Raw genomic sequence first — 22,337 nt, 5'->3', positions numbered from 1 at the left:
CAAGCCTTTGGCTTCAAAAGTGAAAAACTGTTTTTCCCCTCTGCTTGCATTCATTGTTTTTAGTCTAAACTAAAAAGTTGACTGAAATTCTCTTTCTTCCAAGCAACATTACTTAAATGGCTAGAAACTGAGGCATAGATAGTGTGTTAACTGTATTCCCCTTTAGTTGTAGGTTTACATTAGAAAGGTGAGAGAGTTGTTAACCGAGCACTGGCACTATCTATAGGAGCAGCCGTGAGCCATGCAGGCTGTATACCAAGGCTTGTCATGAGCATCACAGCTTCATAAAGCTCTGTTCCCATTCCCTGTGCCGTGGACAAATCCCTTCCACACTTGCCAAAAGTAAGCTTCTGGAGGAGCAGTTCTTGTATATACAGCCAACACTAACCTTTGAATCTTAATTGCAGAGAAGTATCCAGTGTTCCGTAATCATCACTGTGATATCGTAGCCTAATTCCCTTAGTAGGATGGGGATAAAGCTTTGTTTAACATATATATTTTAATGGATGACCCCTAGGTTTGAGTCTTTGCAAGCACCTCTTGATGAGAGGCGTAAGCTGCTGGAAGCTGCAGTGGATCTTTATGAGTTCTACCATTACCATGACATGGAGCTGACCTGGATTAATGAGCGATTGCCTATTGCCAATTCCACCAACTGTGGGAAGTCCTTGGATGTGGCTCAGAGCTTGTTGCAAAAACACAAGGTATCTTCTTTCATCAGGTTTATGATCATTTGTTGGCATACTGCACATCACCACAGCCTGCAAACTAGCACCTGCATAATTCTCCTTTACCGCCAGGGAGGCTGTTTCAAGCAAAATCTAGTGCAACACTCACTGAAATGTGATTCTAGCACACTGAGACAAGTCAGCAGAGTGTTGGTGATTTCCAGAACAAACAAGGAATTCCTGTAGGAGCTGTGAAATTTGCCATGTTTTACAATATTCTTATTCTGAGAAAGTTTATAGCTCTTCCCATTACAAGTGGATAAAAAGCTATTGTACCTCAGACTAAATAGAAAAAGTAAGTTTTTGCTTTGAGTAGTGGTCTGGGTAAAATATTTTGACTCTCATGCTCTCATACTATTTTAGTTCTATACTTACTGCCCTTCTTTGTCTTCACATATCCTTCCTTTCTTCCTCATTTTTTTTTCTTATCCCCAGGAATTTCAGGCAGAAGTGAATGCCCACAAACAGCAAGTCCAGCGGGTCCTGGATAAAGGAAGGACAATGATTGCAAGCCAGCATCCGTCAGCTCAGAAAATAAATGAGAAATGCCAGGAACTTGTGACTGCCTGGCAGGGCCTGGAGAAAGCCTGTGAGGAAAGGATGAAGCAGCTGCAGCACTCAGTTGGCTTCCAAGAGGTACAAATTACTCCCATAGTAGCTTTTTCAGACAAACAAGAGGACCAAAGATTTTAAGTGAATGACAAAACAGCTTTAATGTCTCCCTTTAATGGGCTTGGAATTCACTTCAGCTCAGACTGGTGGTGCCAGACTCATGGGAATGGAGGGCTGGACTGCCAGTCACCAATATAGAGCTGGTGCTCTACAGATTTGGCTTGGACTCCGTACCCATCCCTTATGGATATGTGTAGGACACTCATTTCTCCAAGAAGCAGCTCCTTCTTTAGTGTCTTTATACAGTGTCAGGCTTTGGCTTAAGCAATTGAAAGGAAATCAGAAAAGAAGGGATCTCTTGTGCATTCCAGTCTGTCTTTTCCAGGCAACAAAATGATACTGAGAGACTGATCAAGCCATTCCACTTAATGCAAGTTAGGACTTTTGACCCTATTACTTCAACAAGATAATGGACCCTAATTTTAGCCTGCTTAAAAAAAAAAAAAAAATTACAGGCAAATACGTATCTGGATAATCCAGACTTTATTGAGTCTTCAGTGGGTCATTTGGAGTGCAGTTACTCAGATGACATAGGTAGATTTTTAGACATAAACAATATTTGCACAGTGCTCACAGGTCCACCTAAAGTATGTTCCCTGGAGAATTTAATCATCTGGATTTTATTTCCTCCACCTGTGTAAAGAGCTGTCCACACTCTAGGCTTTGCAAAGTCTGATCTTTATAGGTGGTTTGAATTCCTTAGAAATTTATCTCCAGAGCTTTCATGCTTGGAGAAGACCTCAGTTATCTTGCACTGATGTCTTACATCTGTGACCTCCTTCATATTATTTGAAAGAGCAACAGAATGTATAAAATCCTCATAACATGTTCAAATTTATATAAGGATTCTATAAATTAAACACCATGTATAGAGCATTTTTTCAGGGAGGTGACAAAGCTAATGAAGTCTCCCCTGGGTTCATTTCTTATCAGGAATGACACCCAGCTTCTTCTAAGATTCCTGCAACTTAGTCTGGTCATGTGGAATAGTAGTCCTTAGAATTAAATAGTCTTTATTTGTTATTCAATACGATATTACAGCAGACCTTATAGTGCACCCTCTACTTCAAATTTGTTAGGTCAAAAGAATAACATGAGTATTATGGAAGTTGACACAGACATTATTTTGCTTTTTCTTTAACTGATAGTTTCTAATGAATACTTCAGACCTGGAGGCTTGGATAGCGGAAAAGCGTCCACTTGTGATGAGCAAGGACTATGGTAAGGATGAAGATGGAACACTGAAACTCCTGAAGAAACATAAGGTATTTCAGAAACTTTTTAATTCTTGAAAAATTAAATAAAAGATATTCAAAGATTGCATCTGTGATTAAGTTAAGGAACTGAGTTGCTGTGTTGCTTCAGGAAGGAATGACTGCTATATTTGAATTTATGGATCCATCAGCAAATTTTTTTTAACAAAGCTAGAATCTTCTTTGTTTGCATGTCATGCTCTGAGAGTTCCATGGGTGTAATATACCAGATTGCAAGAAGTACACCTTTGTGACTAACACCATGCACTCCAACATCTGGAATGGTATTGACTGGCTTCTACAAACATTCTTAGCATGAAAATATGTTTGAGAGGCAAGATTTTGAAGCTATAAAAATGAGTTGTGAAAAATTAGAGGTTTTCTGTTCATCATTGGGAGTGCTTTTAACCCCTCAGGAAAGCTTAAACCCCAGTGGATCTGTAACTCCCATGGCAGCTGAGCCTTGAGTTCGATGCTGCTTACACAATCCATCAACTTTGAGATTATTTTTCAGATTTGTAGGTAGAAAAAATATTTCTTCTCTCCTGCTCTTAAATCACTCAATTCTTTCTTTTTTCTACTTCATCTATCTGAGAGTTAGTAGCAGAGGAGGTCAAGGAATCTCTCCTTAAATTATGTGGGCTGGCAGAATCTTTTGATCTGCCTCCCTTTATAAAAATCTTCTGTTTCCTTGATACTTAAGTTTCCAATCATCTAAAAAATAGCTCAAATCAACACATGACCATATATGAATGGACTGATAGAAGAGGTGGATGCAGTTTGCTACTGTGGTTGGAAAAAATCAGTTTGGCAAAATAGGAGAATGAGGAACGTTCTCATCTTGTTTTTTTTGAGGCCAAAACTATGATCTGCTATCTGCTTTTCATTCTCAGCAGTTGCATGATGAAGCTTTGTTTTTCCTAGAATCAAATATACATATTGAGTATTATTCTAGGAATGCTTTTCTCTGACTAATTGTATCAGAAATTTCTAATTCATCTAACTACCTTGTTTGATATTATATACATAATATTCCAAAAAATATTGAGAGAAAATGGCCTGAAATTGATCAAGTCCTGGAAACATCACATGCTTCCAGAAACTTTTTCTCCTCTTTTAATGTCTCCACTGATTACAATATAGTCTGGTGCAAAAGTTGAAACAGTGGAAGTCTTGGACAATCAGCTCTCATTCCACTCTTTTCTTTGACAGGTGCTGGAGCATGAGATTGCTGTTTACCAAGATCTGATTAAAGAATTAAATGAAAGTGTCCAGAATCTCCCTGCTGTGGGTTCCATCCAGTATGTTGAGGTTGATGCACCAAGGGAACAAGTTCACTCAAGACTCCGTGAGTTGCAGGAACTAGCAGCAACAAGGTATGAACTAGAAAATATACATCTGAGCTGACTCTAGTCTAAATTGCCCCTTGGATACTATGTTTGATTCAAAGCCTAGCTGACTAGGTTTGACTCAAAGAAGTCAGCCAAGGATATCTCCAGTTACCTCACTAGGATTTTTATCAGATCCATCATGTCCCCTATTTTTAATTGTATTTAGGAAATTGCTTGTTTCTGTATTTGAATTCTGTGCATCTATGAGCTTTTTATTACTGTTATGCAAAGCCTCTACATTTTGCTTAAAGAATTTCAGTGCATTGGAAGGATTTAAAGCCACCAAATTTCCTCTTCACCCTTCATCATTCTCCAGTAAAACAATCTGACATGCCAGATTCTGACTTTCCTTCCTGTTATCTGGAATCTGATATTAGAAGGGGAAGGGAGGGGAAGCCTTTTTTAAAAAAAAATTTCCTTACTGAAAGCGACTAGAAAAAGACTTTATTTTTTACATAGTAGAAGGAAAGCAATTGAAATTATGCTTATTTTTATGCCTGGTGCCATTGCTACTATAGGAAGGCTTTTGTCCTTGAATGAGACATACACTTTTTATTTCGCTTCCTTTCTCCTATTAAAACAGTAACAAGTTAGAACAAGACAGTTCTCTTGTACCCAGGGTTTTCAAATGCTTCTAGCTTGTTGCTGGGAAGGAACAAATGCCCATTTGAACAGTTTAGGTTTTTGCTCCTCAAAAAATTCACACAGAAAAGGAATTAGGCTCCACAATTAGCATAACAAATAAATCTGAAAATTAGAATACTTAAGCCCCCGAGAAATACTAATATTTCAACTATGGTTTTTATTTTTGTTTACAATTTCTAAATTTTTGTTTATCGTGCAAGGCCTGTCATTTGTTGGGCTTTATTATAAGGTATTCTAGGCAATCATAAATATGCATTAAGTTGCAGCAGTTTTGATGGATAGGCAACATGAGCGGAATTATATAGAATGCCTTTCATAGCACTTGCCTTCCTGGTCCACCAACCTTAGAAAGATTTCCTCCTCATTTTCATAAGTGTTACTATCATCTTTAGACAGAAAAAACATATTCTCATTTAAAAACAAACGAAAACAAAACAGAGAGAGTGCTCAGCTAGGTATTGTGCTTTTCTGGAAACCTCAGTCAGTGAGTCTGAATTGGCTGACAGCTATCATCTTATAAACATCATTTCCAGTCCTGAGAAATAAAGTCAGCTCTTTCATTAAGGACCATGAATCCTGGTGAGGAGAGTTTTGGGGGAGTAGTAAGAAGGAAGTTATTAATTGCTCTTCTCTTGTACTCTCTTATTCTAATTGCATTTTCTTGTCTTCTCTCCCCAACAGAGGGAAGAAGCTGGATGAGACTCTTGTCTTGCATGAGTTCCTACGAGAATATGAAGATCTGCAGGCCTGGATGGCTCAGCAGAAACAAGCAGCCAGCTCTGAAGACTATGGAAATGATTATGAGCATGTCTTGGTGAGTTTTTTGTGTAACCAATCAAAAATGCTGTATGCTGTCATACTGTAAAAAGATTGTAAGATTGTTCCTGAAAACTCAGAAGACAAAGTAAGATGAAAGCATAAATCACTGGGAGAGGAATAGAAATGGATCAAGGGTGGGAATAAATGATTGACTGGTGATGTCAGGCAGGCAGCAATGCTGGACTTCTGCATCCCGTTACTGTGGGGCCTGAGCTGCATGAAGCATGCTAAAATGCTTAAGCTTTCAGATACTCAAAGAGAAACTCCTATCTATTTTTAATACTGAGACATTTAAATGTGGTTTACCTTTAGCGTTTGTGAAGAAAATTCCTTATGCAGGGACATCTAGAGCCGTATCTTTTCACATAGCATAGAAATTCTTATAAAGTCAGCTCATTAGAAATCAATAGCCATTCAGAATCTTTATTTTTAACGTTTATTTCAAAATACATCGTGTCCTAAATCTTAACCTTGGACTACATTATTCAGTTATAATATTCAATAAACATTTATATTCATAAAGTAAAAACATACTGTTTTAATAAATGCAATTCATTGTACATTGAAAAAATACGTTTGTTTCTATCTCTGGTAATCATGCTTCTGCCTTGTATCTGCATCACAGACCTCATGTTTTGCTAACAATCTGTAGCTCCTCATGGTCTTTGAAAGTAAAATCCAGTCATTTATATCCTCCTCTGCAGTTTCTCCGTCTCCATTTGTGCTCAGCTTGTTACTTGTCACTCTGACAGCCAAGAAGGTATGATCTGGAAAAGACAACTCTCAACTTTTTTTTTTGTTGTTTTTCCTTCAAAAGCAACTTCTTGCCAAATATGACACTTTCCAACACCAATTGGAAGCAACTGGGAAAAGAGTTATGACTTGCCAGCAGCTGGCAGAAAACTTGCTAAACTGTGGTCATTCTGAGTCCCGTGAAATCCGGCAGAAGCAGAAAGAGCTAAGGTAGGAGAGTTGTGTAGGCTCTATAATGCTTTGCCCTTTCAGTTCACTGTTAAGGAGGAAGTAAGAAGAAATTAGAAAACTGTAAGGCACGCCCCTCAATTCTCTAATTGCAAAATGTGTGGTTTGCTCTCTGCTCGCTGGCAGAGAACTGTTGCCATGCCTCATTTAAAAATAGACTGCTATAACATAGACATTATCTGTTTGCTGGTTTGCTTTCTTGTAAATTGCATCAGAGGTTCTTTGCAAGCAAGGGGTAATTGAACTTCCTTTGCCCTTTGGAGCGGGGTTAGCTATCTATAGGGCTGGGAGTTTAGTTGAATCATTATTGCTTCTAATTTTTTGAGCTTGAATCCCATGACTGCTCTGCAGCTATTAAGATGTTCTGAGCCTCTTATGTCTAGTGCTGGTCCAAGCTGGCCTGAAGGAGAAGGGTCATGACTAGTAGAGTCTGATTCAATCCTCCAAATCTTGCTGTGCCAGTCATAGTGCTGGACGTAGAACTGAGCCCTGGCAGTGGAAATCAGAGGAGAACTCAATTTTGTCATTCATTTAATGTCCAGATCAGTGTGGCAGTTTTAGGGTAGCAATTTCATGTAGATGAAGAGCTATACTCATCTTTAAATTAGAGCTTCATACATATGCTTCCTCCAGGAGTCCTTTTTCCCACTCTTTCTCCCTTCTAGTTGTAAAAGTCTGAAGCACAGAAAACCTGAAGGGCATACTGGAGAGGTGTGCCCTTTTACAGGCAGCAATTTAAGTGTCTGGAGCAGCCAGAAGAATATGGACAGAGTAGGGTGACAGATGTCCTACCCCTCAGAGAATCGCTTCAACAGAATTTAATGGCAAGACTGAAAAAGTACGAGGAGGTCTTGTTCTTAGCCTTTCTTCAGACTGTTAATCTCCTTTACTCCTAGTTTGCATGTCTTACATGTTTTGGTTTGTTTTTTTACTATTTCTCCCTAGAAACTCTTGGGAGGAGCTGCTAGAAATTACCAGATTACGCGGTGAGCGGCTGAAAGATGCTGAGGTGATTCACAAGTGTTACCAAGATCTGACAGATGCTCTGGCCCATATTGAGGTAAAAAATATTGGGAAGATTTTATATAAAGAAAACTTTAATTTCAGCTTAGTTTGTGGAGTATTCTTACGATTCTTAGTGTGCTTCCTTCTGCTGCCTTCTAAAATATCTCAGTAAGAAACATACATGATTACTCAAACTGTGTTTAAAAAAAAAATCCTGGGTTATTTTTAAACACCTGACTGTTCACCTTATGAGAACCATTGGTGAAACAGAGTACAGCTAGGGAAAGGCCAAGAAGACTAGGGCCTGAACTAAGTTGTCTCACATTGCAATGCATGTAGTAGTGTTGTCTTCAGTCATCAAGCCTAAGAAACTGTATACTGTCTCACTGTCTTCTTCTTTGTACACCATAGTGGCTTTGTGTGCTGAAGAGAAAAAGGAGTTTGGTTTACAGTGACAATTAACCCTGGGTCAGGTAGTTATGTGACCTGATGTAAAAGCTGGGCCAAAACTGAGTTCTTTTCTCCTTTTCTAGTGATGAGTACTGGCAATACTTTCAAGCTCCCAGAATGAAAATGGGAGGGAGGCAAAATCTCAGTGAAATTCTTCAGGTCTGTTTTATCTAAGAATCCTGAAGAATTTTTGGAAAGAAACCACATCCTTGCTGTACTGAGAGGTGTGGTTTCCTCAATGCAGATGTGTATAGGAGAAGACAATGCAACAGAGCTTCCACTGTTTGCAAGGCAACATAAATTTGCTGGGTTAAGTGTAGTAGATTTTTTCCACTTGCTTGTACAGGCAAGGGCTGCCCTGTTTAACTACGTTATTCTTGTTTTCTTTCTCTGTTGTGAATGGAAAATCAAATGTCATATATTCTACTGTATACCAGTTGAGGTTTTCAGAACCTGGCACATATTTAACTTTAAGAATGAAGTAGTTAATTCTGTAGCTGTGACAAGTGACAGTTTAGAAACATTCCACAGACCAACTCTTGATTTATTGCTATGTTGGATTTGGCCCAGGTAAACAGTACACACTTCTTGCATTATTTCCTGTTAATAAACTTTATTGCTGAGTGGGAGAACAATTTGTCGTGCTCATCTCTTCATTTATCTCCTGCTCATTCCTAGGAGGGAATGCCTTTTTATCAGAGGAACATAGTAATGGAAAGTCTCTCTTAGGTGACCAACTACAGTGCAGTCATATCACAGGCAACTACAACACACAACGCAACTCCTTTTATAGCACCTTACTAAGATGTTTGTTGGTACCCCAAACAAGCCTGTGAATTTATTACAGAAATGCACTTCTCCAATGATTAGAAACATTGTTCTTATTTTTCACCTAACTGGACTTTGGACAAGTTTCTAGCTATTTTATTCTAGTGACAGAACTGTTCAGTGTCTCTCATCCTTACAGTAATTCTTCCTTCCATTTTTAACTTATCTTTCCTGGAGATGCATAACTAAAGCTTTGTCTAAAAATGACTCACAGATAGATCATCTGCATTCCAAAGAATGGCCTGAAACTACTGGTTGTTAATGCTACTTCAGTAATTCAATATATGTTGCTGCAGTGGCTATTCAAGATTAATTCATGTTGCCAAGCCTATAAGACATTCTCTTTATTGTCTGATCAAGGAAAGACTGGAACCTTCATCTCTCACAGTCCAACTGAGTAGCTTAATCACTGTGATGCTTACCAGGGAGTTACTAAGGACAGGTGTGCCAGGACAGAATTTTCTGGCTTCCTTTTACTTGTCATGGTTGAGTAACTAAGAATAGTAGTCCACCTGTGTAGTATGCATGCACAGAATGTCTAAAGTAGACTACTGGTGTATTTTGCTTATAAGTAGTAAGTAACAAAGCTTGCTCTAATTTTTTTCCTTGCTAGGAGAAGTCCAAAAGTATTCCAGATGATGTTGCAAAGGACATGAGAGGTGTGCAAACCCAGCTCCGGAACCATGTGGCCCTGGAACATGAGCTCCTTGGAAATGAGCAGCAGGTAACAAAAGTCATTTGTGGTCTTCAGTGTATAATCACAATGTAAGTTTCCAAGACAATCATGATAATGTAGCATTATGAACATATTCTATGAAAGCCTGGAAAATTCTAAGGCTCTTTCTCCATGTCTCCTGCTTTTTAAATGTGTTCAAGATCTGCAGGAGATTACGAAAGTAGCTATCTCAGAATCACTTTTCAGTGAATCTTTATGAATCTTAGCCTTCCAACAGAAAATGCTGGAACTGATGCCACCAGCTGCTTGTTTCTTTTAAAGGTAGAAGAGCATGAGATGTACATGAATAGAATGTAATCACAGTTAATCTGTATAGTCACTGGGGAAAACAAGGTATAGGTGCCTATTGTTTGCATTGTTCTTGTAGTAAGGATGGTGAAAAGGAGAAACAAAATCTGTCTAGTTGAAAAAAAATTGGTTGTGATGAGCCTTAGCAAACACTGGATGTCACTGTTATTCCATAGAACTGAAATTCGAGATCCTTTTATTTAGCATGAGAAAACTCAGAAAATTTTCTTGAATTGTAATTTGATTTAAAATTAACATAGTTTTTGTCATAATTTTCTTGATACTAGCTGAATCTCTATGACTGTCTTTCCTACCCTCTTCTTTCTTCCCTGCTTACAGCTGCAGGATCTGATCCACTCTGCAGACCATGTGCTGACTCGTTGCTCAAAGGAACAGATGTCAGACCTGAAAGCAAAACAACAGGCAATAGTGACCAACTGGAAGGCCCTGAAGTCTAAAGTGCAACTGCGTAAGAAACTTCTGGAACAAGCATACAAGCTTTACCAGTTTCAGGCACAAGTAAGCATTTCTAGCTTCTGTCCCCTCGTACGCAGGGAAGTCTGCCCTCTATGTATGTCAGTCCTAGGTGTACTTCTGAGCTGCAAAGGTTGATGGGAATGGCTGCAGGAGCTATCTGTGTTATTAACTGATTAAGTGCTTGTAGCTATTTAGAAAGGTATTAGAGGATAAGGATCTTTTACCTTCTGTAGGAAAGGAAGCTTGTGTCCAACAAAATGTGAGATAATTGATAGTTGTCTGAAATGGTCATCACTTTGCAGGAGTAGTGGTAGATTTCTTTTCAAAGACACTTCCACTGAATAAGGGATAAAAATAGATGTCAGGCTCCTATTTATAGTGGTCAAAAGTTTGATCTCTCTCTCTGGGCATGCAGTAATGCTCCATTAATTTATTTCATGAAATGTATTAAATACAACTCATAGGTGTTTGCTGGATCATAGCAACAGCCTCACAAGTTGCTTAAACACAGTGATACCAGCATAATATCATTATCTGCAATCCTCCATAATTGTATCTCAGAATTCAGTAGGGCACACAACTTGCCATGGAATACTGTGCAGATGTTAAAATTTTCAATGAAATCACTTGTGATACATCTCTGCAAATTAGTAGATTATTGGTACAAGTACTACAGTGGCAGGTACAAGATGCCCTCTTCTATCAAATACTAGATACAATAAGGGGAAAATAAACAATCCGTTTTTTTATATGCACACTGTTCCTGTCCTTCCAGTGGGGGTGAAGAAGTTGCTAATGTAGATTTCTAGGATATCATACATGGGGCTTTTTCTTTATGACAGTGTACATAGATTAAAAAGCAAATAGTGAACAAATCAAGAAGTCTTTCTGTGAAATGAGAATTCTGTATAATCATCCTGTGTATTTCTTTGCATCCTTCCAAGTATGATTTTCTGTAATTAAAGAGCAGGGTTCTCCGTAACTGATAGCATACAGTAACAGCAGAGGGATCCAAATCTTCCAGTAACCTATATCAAGGAATCAGAATTTAGGCATAGACATATTCAGTGTTTCTGAATTGTTTAAGAGCCCTCTCCTGAACTTTGTGCTAGGATCTACATGGTCTCAGTCAGGCTCTGCTTAAGAGTTTCTGGCAGACTGATGCACAGTCTATCCTTAAATATTGCTGGCATTGCCAGTCCAATAATGTCTTGTTGGCTTTTGACTTGTTCCATTGCATTAAGTATTCTGAGATGTACAGATTTTTTTCAAAATGTGTTACTTAAATCTCAAGGAGTCTTAGACATTTGCACTATACAAAGTGCAATGTCAGTGTCCTCGGTGACATTCAGATGTGCATGAATTATGCTTCTGTAAACAAAAATTACACCGATAAATGTCCTACATGTGCCTCTTTTAAAGGGTCGTGATCAATAGGAAGTCATTAAATATCTATGTTCACTGGCTTTATGATAAAAGTATCTTGGCTTTAGAGTTTAAACTCTCACAAACCCAAAGTGGCCAATTTCAGTTGCATGGTTCTTTTCTGAAACTATTTTTTTCTGTACTCAATTTTAATGATAGAGATAAAAAGCCATGGGTAAGATGGAATAGGCAAGAAGTTATTTTCATTAGGTATTTTCCTTCGTTGGAAACGTCAGCAACCATTCACAAGATAAATTTTTAGCTTTCTGCAGGAACAGAGCGGTTTTCTTCAGCACTTACTGTCTGTAACAGTCTTCTACAACACACTAAGCAACGAGAAGACCCTTTACCACCTCAGAATCAAATGAGGTCATCCAAACACAACTGTAACAAAACTGAATTAAACTTGCAGTTTTTTGTACAGTTCCTTATGTTCCTGTTTTTTACCACGTTACTCATTAAAGCACAACACCTGTTACATATTCAAATGAGATGCACAAAGTAAAGGTGCTATAAATCAAGCGCAGAAAGACGCACAAAAAAAATGTTAAATTATTTTTACTTGCACAAGTTCTGTCAGATGCAACCAAAAATACTTCTCATGGGTTTGTTCAATAATTTTCTTGCTCATAATTCCCACAACTGAATGTTCAGACATCTTAAGATATTGTAAATGTGTTCACTGGTCATCAGGTTTTGAAAGTCAACTAGTGTTACACCCTTATTCCTTCCCAAATTATGTTTCTGTGGCAGTATCAGAGCCAAATCTGCAAACCTGATATGTGTAAACAATTTTTTTTCTGAATTGTAACATGCCTTTTTTCCACCTTGATAAAAGTGAGCTTTTGTCTTTCACCTAAAAAATCTAATTCTCTCTTTTATTTAATAATATATAAATTACATGAGTTTTGAATTGACCTGTTAGCCAAAGCTAAGGCATAGAAAAGTAGAGTGAGATATATTGTTCAATCCAGAATGCAGAAAATACTTAAGGAATAATGCACTAAAAAGCAATAAACAGTATCATGTTGTCACTGATGTGATATGACACAATTTGATTACAACTGTGATATTACAAATCATGTATGATTTAATATAGTGCATAAAAATTTCTGCAGTCATGTTATATCCCCTTGTTGAAATTCATAGAAGTGCTGTACATCCTAATTAAATGTTTTCTTTCTTCTCTATGACTTTTATTACCTGTTGAATGATCAGGATATGATTTTCCTGTCTGATAATCCAAGCTTGAGATGTAACCTAAACTTTCACATTTTCTTGGGTTTCAGGTGTGGGACTATTTCTCATGGACATCAGAAATGATTAGGGAAATGAGAGCCAAGGAGACTATTCGGGACATATCTACTAGCAGCCTGAGACTTACCCAGCATCAGCAGCTACTGGCAGAGATTGAAGCACAAGAAGAGAAGTATAATCAAGTTGTACAGCTTGGACAGTCACTCTTGCAAGATGAGGACATAAGATCAAAAGAGGTAATTGAAACACATTTGAGTTCAAAGTTGAACACATTCAGCTACTCAATACTAATATAACTATCATTCTGAACTATGCAGTATTGTAAGCATACAGATGCATGGATACACTCACACATATTCATAAGCATGACGAACATTTGGCTCAGTGTGTTACCTAGGCTGGGCACAGAAACATTGCCTACCTTAACAGTAGATGAGTGCTGGCATGTCCTGAGGACCCATTGCAGCAAAGCTGGGCTTATTGAAGAAGATTGATATGTCCTGAGCAGTGGGGATAATTCTACACACTTCCCGAACTGGGTTTTCGCACAAATATTCTGCTTCATATCATGGTTCTAACTCTACACCAGACAGGTTGAACCAAAGACCTGTCAACCAAAAATGAAAATAAGCATATCAGAGAGTTTACAACCAGCTGGAATTTTCTGTAGCAGCAAATAATGCTGATGCATTAAATCCCTAGACATGAAAGACGAAAATCAAGATGCTAGTTTACTCAGGACAAATAGCTCCTAAAATTCTTGTAGCATTACTTCTCTTCCAGTAGCTACTAGTTTACTTCTGCCCAGCAATTCAATAACATCTCTTGAATATCTTCAGAAAACTGGAATTCTATTCTCCCACCTGACCAAGCTATTTCCTGAAAATTCATTTAATGTTGTAATGCATAACTACAGTAACTTGGAGTCTTCCTGACTGCAAAGTCCTTTGCCTGTAGAAGAATGCAGAGAAAATCAGTAATAGAAGATCTGGAGGTACACAGAGTTTGGAAACTGAAAATACATTAAATCTCAGATTGACACGTATTCACAGAATGTAGCAGAATAAGTTATGATGATAACTTATGTAAGTATCTGTCCTATTCCAATTTTAAATCCTATTGATTGTACTGTTATGAATAAAGATAACAGAAGTAGGATTTGATTCCAGAAGGTACACTTGAGAAACAGTTACCTTTATTTGCTCTTGGCTTGGACTACTATATATGTTGTAACAATCATTCCTCTGTACCTGAGATGAGGCACCTTTCTAATTATCTCTCCACCCAAATAGAACTTGTTCTACTTTTGTTTGATAATTTTGGTTTGGCTATTTATGGAGTTTATCCAAGACTCCACATGAACTTTCTCCTTCCACCTTGTCCTCATCCATGGTGTATAATGACCAACATGAGTCTTTGGAAATTGTGTTCAGATTCAGCAGAAGCTACAAGCTCTGTTGGAAGAGAAGGAGAAAGTATACAGCGAATGGAAACAGAAGAAGAAGTCGCTGGAGAAAATACATCAAGAACAAATGTTCTACAAGGATTGGAATCAGCTGGACAAGCTCCTGAACTCACAGGAGGTATGTGAATTGTAAGCTTGAAATAAGCAGTTAGACTTTTTCAGCATTTTAACTCTTCAAAACTAGAAGGAACATTACTATGCACCTACAACTTAAAATCCTTGTGTCTGTATATAGAAAACACATTTTTTTATTGTTATTTGTATTGCAGTGTCACTTGGAGACTAGCAATTTACCAAGACTCCCACACTTTCTTATGGGGAGAAAACAGAAACAAAAAGTTACACCTTGCCACAAAGCTACGTAACTGCAAATAAACGTAAGAGCTAACATATGAGAACCTTGACAGAAGAGGGAGACAACAGTCCAGTATTAGTCAGCTTTACAGCAATCTCAACGTACTAACTGCTTAACCATTGGCAAACTGTTTTGTAGGCTGCAGAAAAAAAAATAAGGGGGAATCATAAAGAGGGCTTGAAGGAGGACAAACAGATTTGCAGGTGTTGCTGGAAACCTCTCCACAGGCTGAAATTTAGTGTTGGGGAAATGCAGCTAGTGGAAAATTGAGGTTGACAGTGTGAATTAGTCCAGGAATAGGAGCTGCCTTCTCATTTCTGTGAGGGAGTTGATAACAGTATGGAGAACTATGAAAGTATCTGACCAGGAGGAATAATCGTTTCTCTTTGATGTACTAGAGAAAGATGAACTAGTGTCAAAAGCCCACTCATGGAAAAAAAGGGTTGATGTAGTTAATGCAAAGCCAGGATATTCTTTGTATCATCATTTTGCAGTTCTTGAAGTATTTTTTTTCTTACCAATATCAAAGTGTCTTTCATCTTTCTTGTACTTTCCTGAACTCATGGGAACTACCTAAAACAATTCCAGCCTGAGATCTGACATTCGCTGTTGCAAAACTGGGAGTGAAGAATTCAGGTGTCCTTTCCTGTTGCACTGTGCGAACTCATGAAATGATAGATTGCTGTAACTGTGTTGAGGCTTAGCATGCAAACCACGTTGTTGGGCTGAAGTTTGCCAAACTGAAGGGTTGAAACAAAGCTGATGAAGGTGTATCTCAGAATCATTTCCTATTAAGGAAAAATCATTCTTCATTCTCCAAGACCACTGGCAGCACAAAAGTAATTGGTACTTGGTTTGTGCTGAATTCTGGTTTCCCCCTCTGTTTTGCCACTGGCACTGAACCTTTTGGAAAAGTGATGCTGAGCTGTGCCATGCACTGATACTCAACTCTTTTGGGCACATGGGCTTGAAGCCTTCTATTATTTGTTGCTTATGGGAAGTGTATATCTTCATTATTCATTGCTTATGGGAAGTGTATATCTTCATGATTCCTTACAAGTGGCATACTTGGCAAATAAAACCTACATTCTCAGTTTGTGATGAGACAGGAAACCAAGAGAGTTTCACCTAGTTTCAGGTTTCTGGAATAAGATAGTACATGATTCTGCCAAGTAAAAATGTTTAGTTGTTACAAATTGTGCCATTTTTAAATTTTCTTTCAATTGCCTTCCAAGCAGTGATACACTCTTGCTAAGCTCCTACATGGGTAGCATTATCAGGGAAATGTAAACTCCCCAAAATTTTGGCAACTGTATTTTTTCTGCTTTCACGAAATATGATCAGCCAGCGTGTAGAGCAACCGTGACCATGGCATCTGTTTTGCTGTACATACCTCAGAGGTAAATATTATGATAGCTAGTATCGACTAGTGTTTCTTCTTGCCCTCGGCTGTGAGTCCCAGTTTCAAAAGACTGTATTACTTTTACATGAAATGAGTTGCACCTGATAATTTCATTATGCCCCCAGTGCATTCTGTACAGGTAAACTGCAGTTCATATTAATTCTTTATTTATTTATAAGGGTGAATTTATCATTGCCATACGCTGTGAAGTAGACTGCGATAAAAAAGGGTTTTCATCATACACTTGGTAAATTCTCTAGGTAGGATCAGACACAATGCCTGCCTCTACTACAAGTTTCTTCAGCTCAGTAAATAATAAAGATACATTTTATTTGGAAATAAATAAATAATGCAGAGGTTGAAAAGAACACACTAGATATGAAAAGAATCATGATCATTTTTATTTCTCAATTCTGCTTGTATTTAATTCTCATAAGATTACAACTGATTGAAGAACTGTTGCTTTTGTGAGAGATTTGTGCTTGAAAAGAATTACAGTCACATTCTCACAGTTATTGTTTTAAAATAGAAAAATAGGTCACAATTTATCAGATATCACAATCAGTAACAAAGTATCTACCTGCAGTTTACCAGGGAAGTTTCAAAACACCAATGGATTTCTATATTGCTAATCTGAATATCACAGTCAGCCATATGTCCCCTCCTTCACTGACACTGTCCCTGCTATCACCAAGTTATCGTGATGCTTATAAAAGACTATTACAGCTTGGCTCTCAAATTAACCCAGGAAATGTGCAAGTGCTGTTACCTGGGAAGAGGAGACACTGAATTTGTTCATATCCAAGGATGCAAACAAACAGATCCATTCAGGATGAGTTTCAATACACACCACTACTGAATACACCAGGCCAGCTTTCTTTTCAGGAATTATTCATTTTCTTCCATCCTGATGATGTGCTCTTGTTGTGTCCATTCTTGTCATCTTGGTTTTAACCCACAGCTGACACTGAACAAAAGTACAATTAAGAAAAGAGCTGCCAGCTCTTACAATTAAGAAAAGAGCATCAGCTTTCCTCAGACCCAGAGATTATTAATAAAAGTGCATCTCAGCCGTGCTTCACAAATTCCACTGCTCCTTGCTCATTTTAAATCACATTTTACTGACTTTAAGTCAGTTTTACTGCTTTGAGACCAGGAAATGTTGGTGTTCACCTTAGTGTCCAAAGCAGTGTCGGTCGACAGTGAGTATAACTACATAGGGATGCAAGTTTAGCCTATTACACTGCTGAAAACCCAGAGACTACATACACATGAATTAAACTACATCTTAAAAGAATTCATGGAATGGGATCATGAAGAAAATCATTGCAAGAAGAGGATCATTTGCTGCTATTCATGAAGGAACAGAAAGAAATTACCTTCTGAATTCTACTTCTTCCTTAATATGCAATGCATTGGCCTGGCCTTGAGTGAAATCTGACCACAGCTGAAATTCCTGTATTTCCAGAATATCCCCTATTCCTTTTATTCTCTCATCTCCCTGAGTGAAAATTCTTCAAACAGATTATTCCTGAGCTGCCAAACTCTGGTCTGAATGAGGGAGGAATACTGACAACTCCTGTTTTTTTGCAGCTGCAAACATCTGCCCTTTGGATCAATAACTACAATCAGTGTACTGAGGTTTCTTAATCACTGCTTGTAATTTACTTCTCTGCATATGAAGAACAATTGGAAGAGGAATCTATTACGTTTGGATGGAGCTCTGTTACTATCTGGAGTTAAAATATGGCTGCACAGTGACTCAGATTTTCTCCCTAGGGAGACAGGCAGGAGGAGCCCCTTCAAACACACTTTCAAAAATTATTCAGCTAAGACATCCACTGAAAACTCCCAAACCACTTTCCCAGTGGGAATTTTCTCATTTACTACTTTCAGAATGGACAAAAGCAAACATGCATTCAGAAAGAATTCCTATCAAGCAAACAAATGTAAGCAATCACTCCACCCCTTGTTTTTTTCTGACTTTTGTGTTCAAGGAAATACTCAAGTCGTATGCATTTCACTGTTTCACATCTGTAAGAAAGCAGCTCCTGTCATTCTGTAATTATTGGATCCTATTTTCCCAGAACTTCATATGCCTTAGACCAAGTCTTTCTCAGCAGCAAGGAACAGAGGAAGAAAGAAGGCAACACATGAGTGTTTTAAACTAGGAACTGCTACTGAGAACTGCTCTCTCATTCGCTGTCTGTGCCAGTGTGACAGGTTTGACTTCATGCCAGCATCTTATATTACATCCAAGTTACTTAAACCTTCGAAGGATTTTTGCAGAATTTAGTCTAGGATTGTTCTATGCTAAAGAAAATAGAGCACATGTGGAGGAAATTACGCAAACATTTATCTTTTTTATTTTTTTTTGTTATGAATTCAGTTGTGCCATTGCTTGGAACTGTTGTAGGAAACTCTCTGAAGACCTGCAAACTGAGATCTTGCCATTCGGAGTGCAGACAAGCAATAGCTGAAAAGGAGAAGAAAGGAAAAAATCATTTTTGCTTTGAGCAGAAGCAGTGTCCTGCACATTCTGCTCTTTTCTAACCTTTTAACAGCAGCAGAAGCATTGCTCAGGTTAGCTACTTTCCTTTTTTTTTTTTTTTTTCCAGAAATGAAATAACAGCAAGTACACAGACTGTCTCTGGCAAGCATTTTTGGCTCCCTCCTACTCCGTCTGCAGTCTCATCGTCAGAACACTCAGGGAGCAGAGCCTCATGCTCTGTAATTTATCTTTCTGCCCATCCCGCTCTCATATCACTTTGCAGACGTGATAGGTGGTGGTAGCAGTACTAGAAGAGCTGTGTGTTTTGATTTTGAATGTGGATTTTTTTAGTTTGCCATTTTTTTCCCCTGGAGAATGCTTATTAACCTCTCACTCCTTTGCTTCAGAAGAAGAATGGAAATTTCCAGTACCAAAGGAAAAAGGAGTAGGAGTTGATTTTAAAAAGAGGGAGAAAGGCAAGCTTCTGTGGCTTTGGTTTTGCATCGTTTAGGACTAAGCTGCAGAATGTCATGCAGGGACCATCGCTGCAAACTTTCATCTGCACCCATCTATGTCTCCACTGCGGAAGTGATGCTGTCTCCCAGCAGAATCACCCCACCTCCTCCTTTTGAATCTATTGTGCAAGACAGGCCTTTTCAAAAGATGCCACCAGCAGCAAGGCATCCTCCCACTGGTCAATCAGTTGCAGAAATCGCTCAAGGAAATGCCAGCTCATCACCAAGCAGTGTGTCTTCTGGAGCTTACTGTTCAAGGCTAGATGTCGTCCTGGCACAGACAGACCGGAGGAAAGGTTTGGGGAATGCTAGTCACTGTGCAGATCCTTCAGATAGGATATCCAGGTGGTCCAGTCCTCCCAGAGACCCCAAGGGACGTGGATGTGGAGGTTCTGGCACTTGGTCAACACCCGCATCTTACAAGCAATATTCAGAAAGAGATAAACGTGTTCATTTTGCTTCTGAAAAAAACAATCCCTTGAAGCTTGCTGTATCTTTGCCCTCTGATGTTCTTTCCCGCAAAGCTCCACCAAGCTGGATATCACGTCTAAATGTTGACTTATCTGCTATTCCAGCTGTTTCAACACTCTGCAGCAAAAATCGACATGCATCTCTGGAACGTTGTGATTCTTTCCCACTCCAGCAAGGCTGTAGCCAGTGCAATGTCCAAATGCAAGATCTCCATGCTTCAATGAAGCTTTATATTTCAACTTGCAGCTTGACAGTAAAGCCTTTTCGAGCAGATTCCCATGCAAGCAATCATGTTCATTCAAGTCTTCTCATGCCACAATTAGAGAAGCTGCCTGAAACTCCACCTGGTCTCTCAACAGGATCCCAGAAACCAAAACCAGGCTTCCCTTCAAGTGGGTCTCCAGCTCTTCAAATCACAAGATTTCATGTGACTTCCTCTAAGTATCCTAGTTTTCCCCAGGAAACTGTCTCCAGAGATATCTGGCTGTCCTCAGCTGCACTGACTGGAAGAGAAAATTCAGCTCATGGGAATGAATTCACAAGCAAGGATTTGAGTCCAGAGCTGATTGTCTTTCAGAACCATCCTTCATCAAGGGCAGAGTTTGGGAAGACTCCATGCGATGGACTAACACCTGCTCACCACAAGGTTTCCAAAATCACCTTGATACTTGCCACTCCTTGGACTGCAATGCCTATCCAAGTGGTAAGAGAATTTAGAAGGAGCCCGAATCAAACAATCTTTATCAAAACACATGGTGCAGATATAGCCGGTCCACCTCTTCATCCTTTGGGGATTGGGGCTGACCTCTCTTTATCAGTGAATCCAGTTTGCTGCTCAGGATTGCTTTCAACCGAACAGCCATGGGCAAGATCAGGTTTGAGACCTTCCCAGGAAACATGCAGCCTAGAAGGTGTATGCCCTGAAGACCTTTTGCCAGACATACCAACTCACACAATGTCTTCAGCTCATAGACATGCAGAAGGTCCCTGGTGTCCATCTATCGCTGTCAACATTGGATCTGGGAGGAAAGTGGTGAAGATTTCCATTCCATTCTAGAACATTTGCAAACACAAGTTTTAAGTTGCATTAATCAAACCATGTGGGTTCCTTCTTGTATGCTTCCTGCCATGTTCCCATTACCTAGAGGATGACTTTTGGGACAGTCAGAAAGCAACTTTTGTTCTCTGTCACCAAGGCTGCAGTTGCCTCTTGATCCATCCTAAATGAAGCTGAGCACTCTGATCTGATCCAGCACTTAACACATGTTTCATTTTAACCATTTGAACACTACTGTCAACTTGACATGCACAGTTATGTGCCTGTACTTATAGGCTTTGCATGATTGGGCTCTAGTGCTCAGCACTTTTAAGGTTCAAGACATTGAAGCCAAGAACTGGTCTTCTTCTCTGCCAGCCATTCTGGGACATGGGACAAATCCACAATGTAGATTTTCTTACATTTTTCTTTCCTATTGCTTTCATTTTCTCATTTATCAAATTGTGTTATATTTCTAAATGGTTAATACTTGGGTTTGTAAACTTTTTAAAGTAATCCTTGTTTTCAGAAAACAGTTGCAGTTTAACTACGAGGGAAGTAATCATTTTTTTTAGAATTTTAGAAAAAGAGAAAGATCACCTTCTCCTGGGGGGAAAGAATGAGAATTTAGTCTCCATAGCTTGTCAGACATGGATATCTCAGAAAGTGTGCAGCAGTGAAACTAAGGGGAATTTAAGAGGAATTTAATCTGCTTTCAGGCTAATGGTTTGAAAGTAAATATTGTAAGGGCATATGAATCTGGTCTAACATCTGGCGAATTTTGATAGATGGGATGGGTGTGAGGAATCAACTGTAGCACTTACGGGAAAACAGACACTGATTGGTTTCTGTATTTCTACCATCTATCTTACCAATATCAGATAATTTTATTCTTATGCGAAAGGGACAGGATGCAGTGAATGGGATGGAAGAAAACTTTTACATATATTTAACATTAGAATTCCAGACCCATTTTGTGAGATCAGTGGCCAACAATATAGTGATGTCAGTATGATAGAAAAGGTGTATGTATGTATTTTTTACAAATAACTTAGTGTGTTTTATTCCACTTATGACAAAGTATTGTGTTACTTCATCGTGAACAGTATGTAATCATGGTATTAAGCATATGTATTTACTTTGCTAAATTTTTTTTTCCATTATTTCTATTTTTTATTATTTATTTACTTTTATCAGAAGAAGATAAAATCAAACCTTGTTGTTATCATTTGTCTAGGCAGAGTCTGGACTTGATTACACTCATCAAGTGAAGGCATTTAAGTCTGGAAGTGATTCTAGCCTTTAGTGTATGCTTAGAGCTGAAAGATTGTCAGTGGAGTTCCAGCAATCTTAGCAGCAAGCCCAGAGCAGGCAGTGGGGGGCAAAACATGTTAAGCTTGTTTTACTGTGAAGAGCAGAAGCAAGAGGAGGGAGTGGATTCACACAAATACTTAAAATACTTTTTCTTCTAGAGAAATGAAAATGACATTTATTGGAAGCCAAATTTCTTACAGGGCTGTGTCAGCTTCCAACATGTCGGTATGATTCTTTCATTTAGTACTTCTACAAAAAGCAGAGCTGGCCTGGTCATATAACTATTGTGCTATTTTACTTCAAATGAACATTTCTTTTGAGATGGATTTTGCA

The 22,337-nt window shown here is 38.6% G+C and overlaps 1 protein-coding gene across 1 annotated transcript in view; it reads left to right on the top strand.

Moving 5' to 3' along the window:
* The window catches only part of SPTBN5 (spectrin beta, non-erythrocytic 5), a 97,440-nt gene that overhangs the window by 31,757 nt on the left and 43,346 nt on the right, over positions 1-22,337 (top strand). Inside the window, exons 25-35 of the mRNA XM_021402228.1 lie at positions 518-704; positions 1,164-1,364; positions 2,549-2,665; positions 3,866-4,029; positions 5,371-5,503; positions 6,326-6,471; positions 7,435-7,549; positions 9,386-9,496; positions 10,136-10,315; positions 12,988-13,191; positions 14,389-14,538. Of these exons, the coding sequence (XP_021257903.1) occupies positions 518-704; positions 1,164-1,364; positions 2,549-2,665; positions 3,866-4,029; positions 5,371-5,503; positions 6,326-6,471; positions 7,435-7,549; positions 9,386-9,496; positions 10,136-10,315; positions 12,988-13,191; positions 14,389-14,538 (1,708 nt within the window). The remainder of the gene's footprint in view (positions 1-517; positions 705-1,163; positions 1,365-2,548; positions 2,666-3,865; positions 4,030-5,370; positions 5,504-6,325; positions 6,472-7,434; positions 7,550-9,385; positions 9,497-10,135; positions 10,316-12,987; positions 13,192-14,388; positions 14,539-22,337) is intronic.

The sequence above is a fragment of the Numida meleagris genome, chromosome 6 (assembly GCF_002078875.1).
Source record: "Numida meleagris isolate 19003 breed g44 Domestic line chromosome 6, NumMel1.0, whole genome shotgun sequence".
NCBI classification, from domain to species: Eukaryota; Metazoa; Chordata; class Aves; order Galliformes; family Numididae; genus Numida; species Numida meleagris.
Note: the sequence above shows the minus strand (reverse complement) of the source record. Positions and strands in the feature narration are given on the sequence as shown.